General features: G+C 45.9%; 1 protein-coding gene across 4 annotated transcripts in view; it reads right to left on the reverse strand.

Annotated features, from left to right (window-relative positions):
- VPS8 (VPS8 subunit of CORVET complex) overlaps nt 1–13469 on the reverse strand; it is a 285882-nt gene that overhangs the window by 249964 nt on the left and 22449 nt on the right. For all 4 annotated transcript variants that reach the window (XM_045296423.1, XM_045296425.1, XM_045296426.1 and 1 more), the window contains exons 4-7: nt 9558–9688; nt 7776–7869; nt 3605–3637; nt 2618–2672 (exon numbers count right to left, since the gene is read on the reverse strand). In XM_045296423.1, the coding sequence (XP_045152358.1) occupies nt 2618–2672; nt 3605–3637; nt 7776–7869; nt 9558–9688 (313 nt within the window). The remainder of the gene's footprint in view (nt 1–2617; nt 2673–3604; nt 3638–7775; nt 7870–9557; nt 9689–13469) is intronic.

The following is a 13469-nucleotide window of genomic DNA, read 5'->3' on the forward strand; positions in this document are numbered from 1 at the left end:
CAAACCCACTGCCATTGAGTCAGGTCAGCCCCACAACGACCCTAGAGGACAGAGGAGAGCAATGGCCCCGAGGGTTTCCACACTGTAATAGGCACAAGAGCAGATTGTCACAGCTTCTTCCTGCTGAGTGGCTGAGGGGCTCAAACCACTGACCTCTCAGTGAGCAGCCACGCGCTTACCCACTGCCCCACCAGGGCACTGACTTAGCCCATGAAAATGGACAACTAAGGAGTGGAACTGTTAAGACCCTGTACGGAGGTATATAGGTAAAACGGAGCCCTAATGACGTGGTGGTTATGCACTGGCTGCAAGCCCGCAGGTCAGCAGTCGAAGCCACCAGCTGCTCCTTGGGAGGAAGATGGGGCTTTCGGCTCCCGTAGATATAGAGTCTCGGAAACCCACAGGGGCAGTTCTACCCTTCCTGTAGGGTCACGATGAGTCAACGTCAACTCGATGGCAGGGAAGTATAAAGCTAAGGGAAGACATGTAAGGAATGCCATGTATCTGTAAGGCCATGAGAACAGGCAGCAGAGACCAACATTTAAGAAGTCTGTAAAGATCACTTAGAATGATTACTATGACCTAGACCTCCTGTTCAAAGAAAACGTAAGGTTACTTAAACAATATAGTCCTTTCTGCTCCACTTTCCCTATGATCATCAAAGATGTTTGAAAGAGACCCAATCTAAGCCAGAGCTCTAATGTGGGCACTTCACATTCCCATTACTGTACGCTGCCATCTGTTCTTGGGCTTTCAAGCATACTGTTAGTCCATATGTTAAAACACACTGTTCAAACATCGGAGTTCTACAAACAATGGTGAATAAAATCTACTAGCTGCATTATTAGAATCTAAAGTACAGCCAGAATATTTGTGATTTTTTTTCTTTCCCCTGAAAATGTTCACTTTGACATACTTGGTTTGTCCTGAGACTGCAGTTAAAAACAGTACTGTTTTCATCTACAAGAAATCTGTGATTTAGGTTGAAGAACAAAAATCAGCAAGTAGGCCCAAGGAAATTAAAGAGATGGGCAGTATCAAAAAAAAGTTACGCAGTATTTTTCTCCTCTGTTAGCTTTTATTTTTCCAGGTATTCATTTTAATTTGTTTGCAATAAGCGCTATGCGTAAGTAGACACAATTCTCACCACGTGGTGTGAAAGGAAAGGGGGTTAAAGAAAGTGAGCGGTGTTGAGCAGGAACCCAAACATCCACATGCCCTCTGCTGCCAGAGAAAGGCCTGCATTCCATCCTGTCTTCATTGACCTCTGTGCCTCCATTCATCTCTTCATTTATTTTGTAGTCTGCCTCCTCTTGTTTAGCATGGTGGCGATCTACGATTCAGTATTCTTGATCCTGACCTTGACTCTGTACATTTTGTCTTGACTCTTTCTGTACAACCGCCCCAGTGCTGTTTTCCCATATATCAAATAAGAAGACTGAACCAAGAGATATTCTAAGCTTCTTTTCCAAAATTCAGTCCATCTAATATCCAATTATGCCCAACAGGGGAACAAGCATTCCTACAAGTGACAGGAGGGCAGGCTTACAAAACTTTTCTTGAGGGGAAGTATGCAGGACATATTAAAGTCTGGCCCAAGCAATTCCAGTCCTAGGAACGTGTCCTAAGGAAGCAATCGGGTGCACAAAGGATTCAGTAACATCAAGCTACTGTTTTAGAAACAACCCAAATGTCCAAAAGTCATTAAAAATGACATTATAGTTAAACAAATGATTACATGGAAAGATGCCCGTTATAATGGAAATGTGTGTACATATGTGGAGTCATGCATGGGGGAAAAGACAAGAAGACTACTCAGAAATGTCAGAGGGTTTTCCTTGATGGTAAAATTTAGGGTCTATTATACAGCTTCTTATTCCGCTATATTGTCTAAATTTTTATTATGAACACATATCAACCATAAGGAAAAGTGTATTATTTAAGAAATCGATTCTAAACTTGTTACTTGTCCGTAACTTTATCATTTTATCTCTTTCTCCACTTTTCTGGAACCCACGTGATAAAACTCTATTATCTAAATCTAAACCTTTTCAAATACAAGGTATTAAAATCATGTTAAATGAAGATTTTTGACATAACAGAGAATTCATAAATAGTGAGTCAAGTTGTTCAAAATCTATGGAAAATTATTCATGTCATAAACAACAAGCAAGGCCCACAGAAACCAAGCTGTGATTCTTTGATCAAAGTAGCCTCAAGGAATCCTGCCACAATATTCCTCACTGAAACGGAACTTCATCTGAAAAATCGTTCCCTAAAGATCTTCTAGGAAAACCCATGAGTCAGGTCTGATTTAGTGTCAACAGACAGATAAGACCAAAGGCCAGGTTCCTTTTAGCTCTCTGTTGCTTTTTTCCAGGTCTGCGAGGAGATCTGAGAGCCTAGCGTTCATGATGAAGACAATGACCTCACAACAGGAAACACAAGGAAGCTTGAGTCCAATCATTTTTAACTGTGTCGAGCTGTTGCCTGTTCCTTTTCAGCCTTTCCCTGGTTTTGCTCCAGCAGAAAGTACACTTTATACACTATGGTTAAAGAACATTATAACACTCAGAGGATTAACAATTGAAATTAGGAAAGTACTTTAAATAGTTACCAAATATTAAAGCCAATCCATGGGAGGTACCGACTGCTATCAGACTGGACACTGCCTGGGAACAAAATGGAAGATAACATTTTTAAGATAGTACATCCAGGACCTTGAAGTAATCACAGCTGAATATTTCGGTCTTGCTTCCTCTAAGCACCAGATGGCATACCAACTACTTTAAATAGGGACAATTTCATCTAGGAGGCGAAAGGGGAAATGAGACTCAGAATATTTTATTTCTGGGAATCCTTCTAAATTTACTCTAAGGGTAACAATGTCAAAGTATCATATGTTCGATATTATACGCAAATACATGCCACTTAGCTTCCTCTAAGGCAACTAAAAGGAAAAGAAAACTCGAAAGCTGAGATCAAGTTGACGGCACTTATTGCTCCCCTAAGAGATCCCAGTAAGCTGTGATGAAGCGATGAGAAACGCTTTTCCAGTTTATGCAGAGGCCAAGAGGCACCTGAAATGTTCAAAATCCAGGCCATTTCCTCACCAAAAGACTGACTACTAAGCGACTACAGGAAGCAGCTGGAGGAAGATGAGAAAAAGAGAGTTGTCCGTATCCTCCAGTTCTCGATAATCACGCCAGAGATTCATGTTGGGCAGGTTTGGCAATGGAGCCCAGGGCTATCCAACGTACTATTTCCCAGAGTGGTTTAGCCAAATGCTATTTTCCACTTCCTAGAACGGAGCGGAGGACAAGTCACCTCCAGGAGGTGCAGAGTGGTACCACATCCATATTAAGCCAAAAAATCGAGTCTTAGTCCATTATCTGCCTCTCAAACAAAAGCCTAAAGGGTAATAATAGACTAGGGGGGGAGGGGGAAGGGATACATTTTAAACTTGATTACTGGCAGGGAAAATGACCCATGAGTTTACTATCTCAATAATTTATGTAATAACTTGAAACATTATGAGGATAACCTAAGAAAACCCTGTAAAATAAAAAGCTTTTTTAAAAGAGGTTATTTAAAGTATACTTACAATTGCTGTAGGCAAGCCAGCATCTACTTTGTCCTAAATGAAGTTGAGAAATTTAAAAAGAGGGATTTTAGAAGATATATTCTGTTCCCAAGTAAGAAAAATTACAACAGTCATATGTACCAACAAATACAGAGCGGGGGAGGCCGTCACTTGTAGTCTACTAATGGCTGCACTTATTTCAGGAAGGATAGCATGTGGAAATGTAAAAGAGAACAAATTAAAGTTTTATTTTCAAAATGGTAGGCATGACAACGGTGACCTTTAGGGAACCTTCTAGTGATGTCCTTCCCCTAAGGAGGAGCTCTCAATCCAAAAGATCTCTCCCGAAAGCCCCACCTAAGTTGGTTCCGTCCGTTCAAGCTGGGGATGCGTCCGGGAGTCAGAAATGAAGTGCCAGCCCAACCTCCTTCCAACTGCTTGCTGTAGGACCTTGGGAAAGTTGCCTTCTCCAAATGTTCAAAGAAACAGCAAACACTGCTTGCTCTACCTCACTGGGTTGTCGGGAGGACGGGTTAAATGTGAAGTGTCATACCAATGCAGGGAGCCTTCTGGTGGCACGCATAGGTAAGCAGGCCTAGAACACTCGACAAAGGCTGAGGGGTCGAGCCCACCCGGAGGTGCTTCAGAAGACAGACCTAGCACCCTGCTTCCGAACGACCATGGCCTTGAAAACCCTTCCGAGCAGTTCTACTCGCATCCGGGGTCATGGCGAAGAGGAATCAACTGGACAACTAGTAACAGCCCCAAACTCCATGGCTGTCGAGTCCATTTGAACTCACAGTGACCCTACAGAACGCCAGTGAACTTCCCCATAGGGACTCCCAGGCAGGACACCTTTCCGGGGGGGCTCGCCTTGTCTCATGGAGCAGCTGGTGAGTTTGAACCACTCACTGTTCAGTTAGCGGTTGAGCGCTTAACCACTGCACCACCGAGAATCCTTAACTTACATCATTATCACATAAATGTAAGGACATAGCTGTAAATGATAACAGCTTATAATGATATATATAATACTATATAACAAAGAGCTTTCATATATACTTATTATACCATTTAACACTCAAACCCAGAGAGAGCACGAGAGAGGGAACAAACAAGGGGTATTATTCTCATTTTCCAGATTAAGAAGCGGTAGTTTCAAAGAGCTTCACTGATGTAACTAGAGTTACCCAGTACATGGTCAAATGATGTCTCAAAGTCAGGCCCAGCGCCTAGGCCAGCACTCGTTTTGTCACTGCAACACCTTTTCTGTGCCTGTCCTGTCCTTATCAAGGTGGTCAGTGAGGGACTATAATCTGCTCGAAGGCAGAATCTAAGTCTATGTAACCATCTTTATAGAGTTTCTCAGAAACTAAAGAAACTCACTGTAGTGCCTGGTCAAACAACAAAGAACATAGGCCAAGGCTGCTCAAGGCAACGTTCCGGGCAGCAGCACAGCCCGACTGTGTGTGGCCTACAGCAGCCATAACCCCAGGCTTCACAATTAAGGAATATGCAATAAATATTTGCTAACTGATTGAGCTGTGTCACAGGCAGGGAAAAGAGGGGTCAACAGATGAAGCGCATCAATTATATCCAAAACGGAACCTGACTGGAGAAATTGAAGTCAGCTGACTTCAAAAGCCTAAAAAAAAAAAAGAAAAAAGAAAAGAAAAAATGCGTACAGCTTCTAGACATTACAGAATTTTATTATACACCGTCCTTAACTTACGACATATTCAGGTTAGTCTTATTAGTATATAGCTACTACATTCAATGTTAAAACTCATCTGTGGGTTTACATATAATGGCACGGACAACATGGCAGGGACGATTGAAAAAAAATCTTACAATTAAAAGAGGTATTCAACTTACATCAGAACCAACTTCAGTCAGAAGCATCAGAACAGAGCCCCCATAAGCCAGAACCTGCACTGCTGCTGCTGCGACACCGTGAGGTAGCGGGGCTCAAAATCCAGAGGGGGGTGCCAGTCAACATGCAGGGCCCCCGACGACCACACTGCCAGAGATTTAGGCTCAGTGAGTCCAGAGTGGTGCCCTGAATCTGCCTTACAGTAAGCTTATCCTAGGAGATTCTTATGCTGTGGACACACTTTGAAAAACAAAACACTGTCCAAGAGCATCTCTAATAATCTGAGGTTGGTCATAAAAAAATGACGAAGATCCTTAACTTGCATTAATTTAAAATACAGTCGCATGTCCTATTACTTTGAGGAGTGTCCCAAATATAAACAATCAGATGTAACTCCCAAAGCATCATTGCTCCTCAGTGTTTTCCATGCATGGACTCCCAAGCTAATCAAGGCCCTGGGCAGCCCTACAGCCTCACTCTGCACGCTGCTGAAGGCACTAGGGAATGACTATCCAGGAGAGATACCCAGAAATGTAACCAGCTTTACATGTTACTAAACCAACCATCACAAGGAAAGCATGCAGTTTAAATTGAGCTGGTAATCCAAGGTTAGGAAGGCCCAGATGACTGTCACAGGAACAGCGGTTTTCATTGGAACATACCAACGGAGCTCAGCCATAGCACTAAAATAAGAACCGAATGCAGACACTCTGGGATTTATTAGAATTTCAAGAGGGAGGAGAAACCCTTTTAAATAACAGATTTATCTAATCATTGCTCAGTGTCTGAGTTTTAGTTCAGTCTCTATTATTCAAAATATTTTTAAAATGGCACAGGTGGGTCAAATGGTTGCTCTGGTTCATCTTGATTGTGAAAGGAATGAATTTCATCACCTACATACGGATTAGATTCAGAAAACGTCATGGAAATGTAATCCTCCACAGGTGGTTCCCATTCCACGGAAAGGGGAGGGCAATTGCTCGGGCTGCCTGCATGGCTCGGGCATCTCGCTGTTTCAAATGACTTCATGATGCACAAGCTGGATCAGGATATACCAACTCCCCAAAATGAGCACAGACTGATATTTCTTTTTTTTGGATGGGGGAGCTGTTTTCCTTGGGGGGCGGGGTTTGTCTTGGAATGGTGTCAGCCACCACAGCCCTCACTGGTAAACATGCCAATGCAATGTGGCTCGGGGGTCATCATACCACTCCTGCATCATTCTCTCACCTTCTTAAAAGGAAATCATAGCCTTTAGCTCTTGTCCAAATTGAAAACACACACCTCCCTTACGCTCCTCCCCGGAAAGGAACAAAAGCAAGCACACGGACATTCCTGGCGTAGGGGGCTGTCGTGGTCAGTAGAAGCAGGGGCTGTCGACTGAGTTCAGAAAGCTGACATGAAAAGACTACATAAACCAGGGGTTCTGAGAGAGAACACGCAGGACGGAGTTAAGGAGAATGCTGGCATTGTGAATGCTGCAGCCACTGCCACGGGATGGTTTGTGTAAACACTGTGAGGGGGAACCTAATTTGCTGTGGAAACTTGCATCGAAAACTCAATAAAAAATTTTTTTCCCTACATCGATGGGCTTTCAGATCAAAGGGAAAGTTCGACAGAAACACACCAGAATCATTGTCTATGGTCTTGATGAACTGTTACGTACTTCTTTTCTTCAACCCAGGCTCCTGAGGCATTATCCAAAAAAAGCCCCCAAAGTGCTCTCCCAGTAATTGCACCTTGGCCACATGCACCAATGCCCGTCCCTTCCACAACAAAGCAAAGCCAGGGCTGGAGCCAGAAAGACCGATTTTGCATTTCGGCTCTGCGACCTTCAGGTGCCTTTGGACAAGTTAATATCGCCTTCCTGGATATGCTTCCCCTGCCTTCAAAGCTGTAAAGGTAATTAAGATAAGGTATTTTGTTGAACTGTAAAACGCTTTCAATTCTTTCTCCACATGAAAAAAAGCAACAGAAAGGCACTCTGCCTATAAACCCAATACCCGGGATGGCAACCAGACCGAGAAGGGGTTTCCATGTCCAACTCGTGCTCCTCATCAGCCGGCTGCCATGCTGCATTGAGGCGCACCTGAGGGGCTGGGCAGACCTCGACCTTCAGAGTCGCACGCATTTCCACGTCCACGTGTGGAGCCGCGGGGGTGGTCTTCAGAGCTAACGCAAGCACACGAGGGCCAGGAAAGGCAGATGCTATTGTTCCTACACCTGGGCCCCAAGCAGTGCTGCGCTTTGTTGTATGCTGGTTCCTGCCTCGTGATGCCATTGTGGGCTGTAAAGCCGGGACGAGAACAAAACACTTACAGCTGCAGACACGATCTGGGCAGAAATTCCCTTCAGAAGTGAATGCCGCATCACTGATCCATGGAGAGAAAAATTATCAGGTAATTTCTTCTTCCTATTAAGAAAGGGAAAAAGGAAACCAGGTAAGAAGAGACCCCCTCCCCCCCCCCAAAAAAAAAAGGCCTGAAGAGGCAGAGTCCCCACACTTGGAAAGAACAGAACACATAAAATACGAAAAGCCACGTGTAATTTGTTAGCTCTGTTCTGAAAAGGCGTACAGAGTCTAACAGTCCTACACTCTCATGTTCTACTAAACCCGCCTTGAACCCCAGAAAAGCAAAAGCCAGACAGTGGAGGATAAACTGCCCTTCCTTTCCCCTGCTTCACACAGGTCCTTGTCCCCCTGCGGAAAGACACCAATGCTATACGACTCCTCAGCGTGGCCAAAGCAGCACGCACGGCCCCACAGCTACAGGACTTCCCACCCTCCTTGCCTTCTCCTGCCTCGAGCCTTCCTCTTCTTCAGCCACCTGCCAGCACGCCTCACTCTCCCCTTCCACATCCCCCTGTCACTCTCTACTGACGGCTCCTTTCAGGGACCTCACTTTCCATTTTCAAACGGTCACCAAGCATTCCCGGGCCCCAATTAAAGTATGCTAAGGGTAAGGGTGTCTTGAGGAACGCGGTGCCTAGCCAGCAGGACTGGCGAGTCAGGAATCTTTCCAGGGCCGATGCTAGGCCAGACGTGTAACTGTATGTGCTGCAGACACACAGGTGAAGAGAAGTTCAGTTCTGTTTATAGGATACTGGGGGCAATTACAGGAAAGGAAGGGGTCTGCATGTGGCCCTGAAGGAGGACCACAGAGCAAACGGGCCACAAAAAGGTGTGGGCAGAAAACAGGAAGGAGTGAAGATGCCTGTGTGTCTGGGGGCCAGGAAAACACAAAAGGCAGGGACTGAGAGGGCTGGGGGAGCGGGGTACTGCTTAGAGATAATAAGCGGGGACCCGAGGGATGCCAGGACCGACATTGTGCCTTTGCTGTGGAGGCAGCAAGCAGAAGTTATTGCCTTTGAAGCACAGTGCCCACGACATCCAAACAACACATCTATCTATAGAGCACTGGGATGCCTCAGTTAGCACGCCAGCAACGGCCACTAGCCCACAAGGGTTGACAACCCAAGGAGGCGGCATTGCTAGTGGTGAAATTTTAAAAGGCAGGAAACATACAGACAGCTCTAGCACCGTTGAAGTCACACATGAATCCAATAAAGTGTGTACATGATGCTTCCCCCACTTCTCTTTCCTTTTCATGTTCTCTCCAAGAATTCAGAAGGTGAAAAGCAGCCAAAATGGAGTTACTTAGGGTTAGAAGTCCTTTTCCCAGACCTTTAATCATCTTGGTGACTCTCCTCTGAACCCACTCCAAGGGAATGAGGGCATGCTGGAGTTGATCGTGGGCTGGGAGAGGGGTGCGGGTGCAAGAAACAGAGCGAGCGAGGTAAGCCGAGCTCCGGGTGTCCACACAGACCCTGCAGGCTGCCCGGGTGTGTGTGTGCTCCCAGGCATCACCTGGCTTCACCTGCTTGGCGGCAGACTGCTGGCCCACACGACTGTGGCCATGGCCCTGGCCTTTCTAGCCTCACCCTCAGCAGTGCCACAACCATTTGGGATCTGAATATCTTCTTCTTTCCACCCAAGGGGGCGCTGTACTTCCCATCGCAGGCTCCCGCAGACCACAGTATACCCGGAGACTGTGACATTTCAGAAGACCGTGTGGTGCTTGGGTTTCCCCGTGCATTTACCTCTTTAGGTTGGTCCTATCGCCACTGTCTGAGCTTGCCACAGAGGAGGTATCGTAGGAGTGAGAATCAATAGTGTCGATGTTTAACAATGTAGGATCTTCCAGCACAAAAGACTCATCTTCATCATCAGTCTAAAAGGGAAGCATGTGGATCAACACAGCGCCAATACTCTGGGAGGAACGTCCGCGAGGGATGCTGGGTTTCTCCAGAACACGCATGCTCATGGCCAGTGTTCCTCCTTATTCTCCCTGGCCAAGGAAATGCCGTGCAGAATCACCAGAATGGAATGTCAGCCCTACACGGACATCGCTCTCTCCCTGCCAACAACTTTTCTTCTAGCCACAGAGAGCAGAGGCAGGTACACAGATGGTTCGTAGCTGGAGAGCAGTGGTTCTCCACCTTCCTCAAGCTGCCACCCTTTCATACAGTGCCTCATGTTCTGGTGACCCCCAACCAGAAAATTATTTTCTATTTTTCGAAATCATTTTATTTGGGGCTTATACAACTCTTATCACAATCCATACATACACCCATTGTGTCAAGCACATGTGTACATTTGTTGTCATCATCATTCTCAAAACATTTGCTTTCTACTTGAGCCCTTGGTATCAGGTCCTCATTTTTTTCCCTCCCTCCCCGCTCCCCCTCCTTCACGGACCCTAGACAATTTATAAATTATTATTATTTTGTCATATCTTTTTCACTGCTACTTCATCACTGTCATTTTGCTACTGTTATGAATCATCATGTAAATATCTGATATGCAGGATGTATTTTCATTGTTACACACTGAACATCATTAAAGCATAGTGATTCATCACCAAAACAATATGTAATTATGTATTGTGAAATATTTATTTCTAATTACAAATAAATGAAATTTTGTCTTGATGCATGGTGCAGCATGGGTGTCTTAATATAACAACAGTACACTACATTGCTACATTTTGTGACAGTATGCCTAAAAAGCCGACGTCAGTGCGAAGGTTGAGATAGCTATTTTCTCACCGGATCAGCATTATCTGATTGTGGGCGGACCCGCCTGGAGACAGGAGCGGTGTCTCGGTTCTTAAGACCATCAGAAATATGTGTTTTCTGATGGTCTTAGGCGACTCTTCTGAAAGGGTCATACGACCCCCAAAGGGGTCACGACCCACAGGTTGAGAACCGCTGCTGTTGAGTATTTCAGAGTCCACCTCCCCAGAGATGGTTATGATTTGACAAAAGCCGGTGGCTACAGGAAGAAAGGGAATGCCATGAAGTCTAACAAGCTGCCAGGAGAAAGGCCTTTGGGTGGGGAACCACGTGGGCGGAGGAAGGGACTGCACACTGGGCATTCTGCCTGTGGAAAAGGAAGGTGGCTGCGATGGCTGGAATCCACAAGTATAGGAGTGGCAAATGAGCTCCAAGAAAAGAAGCTGAGACCCAAACGATTAAAAGCCTTTAGTCCACTAAGCGAGGTGACCCAGGGCCAAGATCTAACCCATGTACCACTGTATCTCAGTACAGTGCTGTAATTAGTTAGGTTTATTGTACCAACCTGGTCAATAGGAACATATGGGATTAATCCGGTCCCAGTTTGATTGGAGGGCAAAAAGATAAATGGCTCTGCAAGGCCCGCCCTCCTCTCTCTTACTCTCCAGTGATTGGACCAGCATGCTGCTGCTTTGGCTAGTTTTCTGCCTCAAACTGTGAGCTACACTAACTGTGGGCCAAGCCAACCCGTGGATCGTGTTGCCAGAGCTTGAGGCTCCTTCAAGACCTGCTTCAACATATGTACATCAGACATCGCTTGAGTTTGAGGCTGGTAGTTACTGTCAGGATTGAGTTGCTGTAGGTTACCATTTGATTTAATCACCAGGCATGGTAGTACTAAGAGACAGCCTAAGAGATCTCCTGGATTCCAGACATATTCTTCTTTATCTCCATTATATAGCACCAACCCAATTTCTCCTGGGTAATCAGGATCAATCACACCACTCAGTACAGTGACACCCTTCCTGACCTGTTGATCCAAAGGCATGAGGAGTTCAAAGTGGCCAGGGGCCTTCTCAGCTGCCAGTTCAGTGCTGTGTTTCCTGGTGGGAGAGTTCCTTCCTTTGGGACCAGGACCTCCAGTCTTAAGAACATAGGGTTGCTGGGACAGGAAGCTAAAATGCTGCAAGTGGATCACTAGGAGTAATAGTGAGTGGTGCCACTCCAGCTTCCACCCCTTGATTCCTGGACCCATGAATTCTGGCTATTGGAGACAGAGCACCATATATTAGCCGCTGGTTTAGGGCGTATACAGCCTCCTGGAGAACATTGCCCCAGCCCTGCAAGGTGTTGCCACCTACCTCGCACCATATTTGTGTCTTTAGGAAGCCATTCCATTGTTCTATCAAGCCAGCTGCTTGGGGATGATGAGGAACAGATACGACCAATGGATTCCATGGGCATGGGCCCATTGCTGCACTTCATCTGCTGTGAAGTGAATTCCTTGATCAGAAGCAATGCTATGTAGGATGCCATGCTGGTGGATAAGACATTCTGTAAGTCCACAAGTGGTAGTTTTGGCAGAAACATTGCATGCAGGGAAGGCAAATTCACATCCAGAGTAGGTGTCTATTCCAGTAAGAACAAAACGCCGCCCCCTCTATGATGGAAGTGGTCCTATGTAATCAACTTGCCACCAGGTTGCTGGTTGATCTCCCCAAGGAATGTTCCCATATCTTGGACTCAATGCTGGCTTCTGCTGCTGGCAAATGGGGCACTCAGCAGTTGCAGTGGCCAAATCAGCCTTGGTGAGTGGAAGTCCATGTTGCTGCGCCTGTGAATAACCTCCATCCCCGCCACCATGTCTACTTTTTCATGTGTCCATTGGGCAATGAGGAAAGAGGAGGGTAGAGGAAAGAGGAGGACCAGTCCCCACAGTGCATGTCATCTTATCCACTTGATTGTTAAAGTCCTCCTCTTCAGAAGTAACCCGTTGGTAAGCATTCACATGAGACATTATTATCTTTATACTCTTGGCCCATTCAGAGGTCTATCCACATACCTGTTCTCCACACCTCCTTGTCACCAATTTTCCAATCGTGTTCCTTCCAATTCCCTGACCATCCAGCCAAGCCATTAGCCACAGCCTATGAATCAGTATACAATCTCACATTTGGCCATTTCTCCTTCTAGGCAAACTGAATGGCTAGGCGCACTGCTCCAAGTTCTGCCCATTAGGAGGATTTCTCTTTATCACTGTCCTTTAGGGAGATCCCAGCAATGTGGTGAAGCAGATCTCAAAGGAGCCTCAAGCTTTAGCAACATGATCCACAGGTTGGCTTGGCCCGCAGGTAGTGTAGTTCATAGGTTGAGGCAAAGAACTAGCTAAAGCGGCAGCATGCTGGTCCAATCACCAGAGAGTGAGAGAGGGGGGTGGGCCTTTCAAAGCCATTTATCTCTTTGCCCTCTAATCAAACTGAGACCTGATTAATCCCACATGTTCTTATTGGCCAGGTTGGCACAATAAAACCTACCATCACAGGTGCCTAGTACAAAGTCACACACACACACACACACACACACACACACAATGTCCTCCACTGGCACAGGTTTTCCGACTCACAGCCACTCTCTGGGGCCAGAACAGAATGAGCTCCTAATGTTTCCACAGCTCAAACCTTTATGGAAGCCCACTGCCATGCCCCTCTTCTGTGGAGCAGCCGGTGCATTCGAACCACTGACCTCACTTTCAGGTACCAGCTCAAAGCTTACCTGACAGCGCCACCAGGGCCCATAAGCAGAAGTCAACCGAGTTCTTTAAGAAGTCTGACCCGATGGGAGCCATATCTTAGAAAGAGCAACTGGGCAATATAAAGGGAGAGAGTGATGGCAGGAAGCTAATGTGGACCAGTCAAAGAGCTGTGAGCGTATTAAAGG

Source organism: Echinops telfairi, unplaced genomic scaffold (genome assembly GCF_000313985.2).
Source record: "Echinops telfairi isolate 266 unplaced genomic scaffold, ASM31398v2 ScPeMD7_7407;HRSCAF=8445, whole genome shotgun sequence".
NCBI lineage: Eukaryota > Metazoa > Chordata > Mammalia > Afrosoricida > Tenrecidae > Echinops > Echinops telfairi.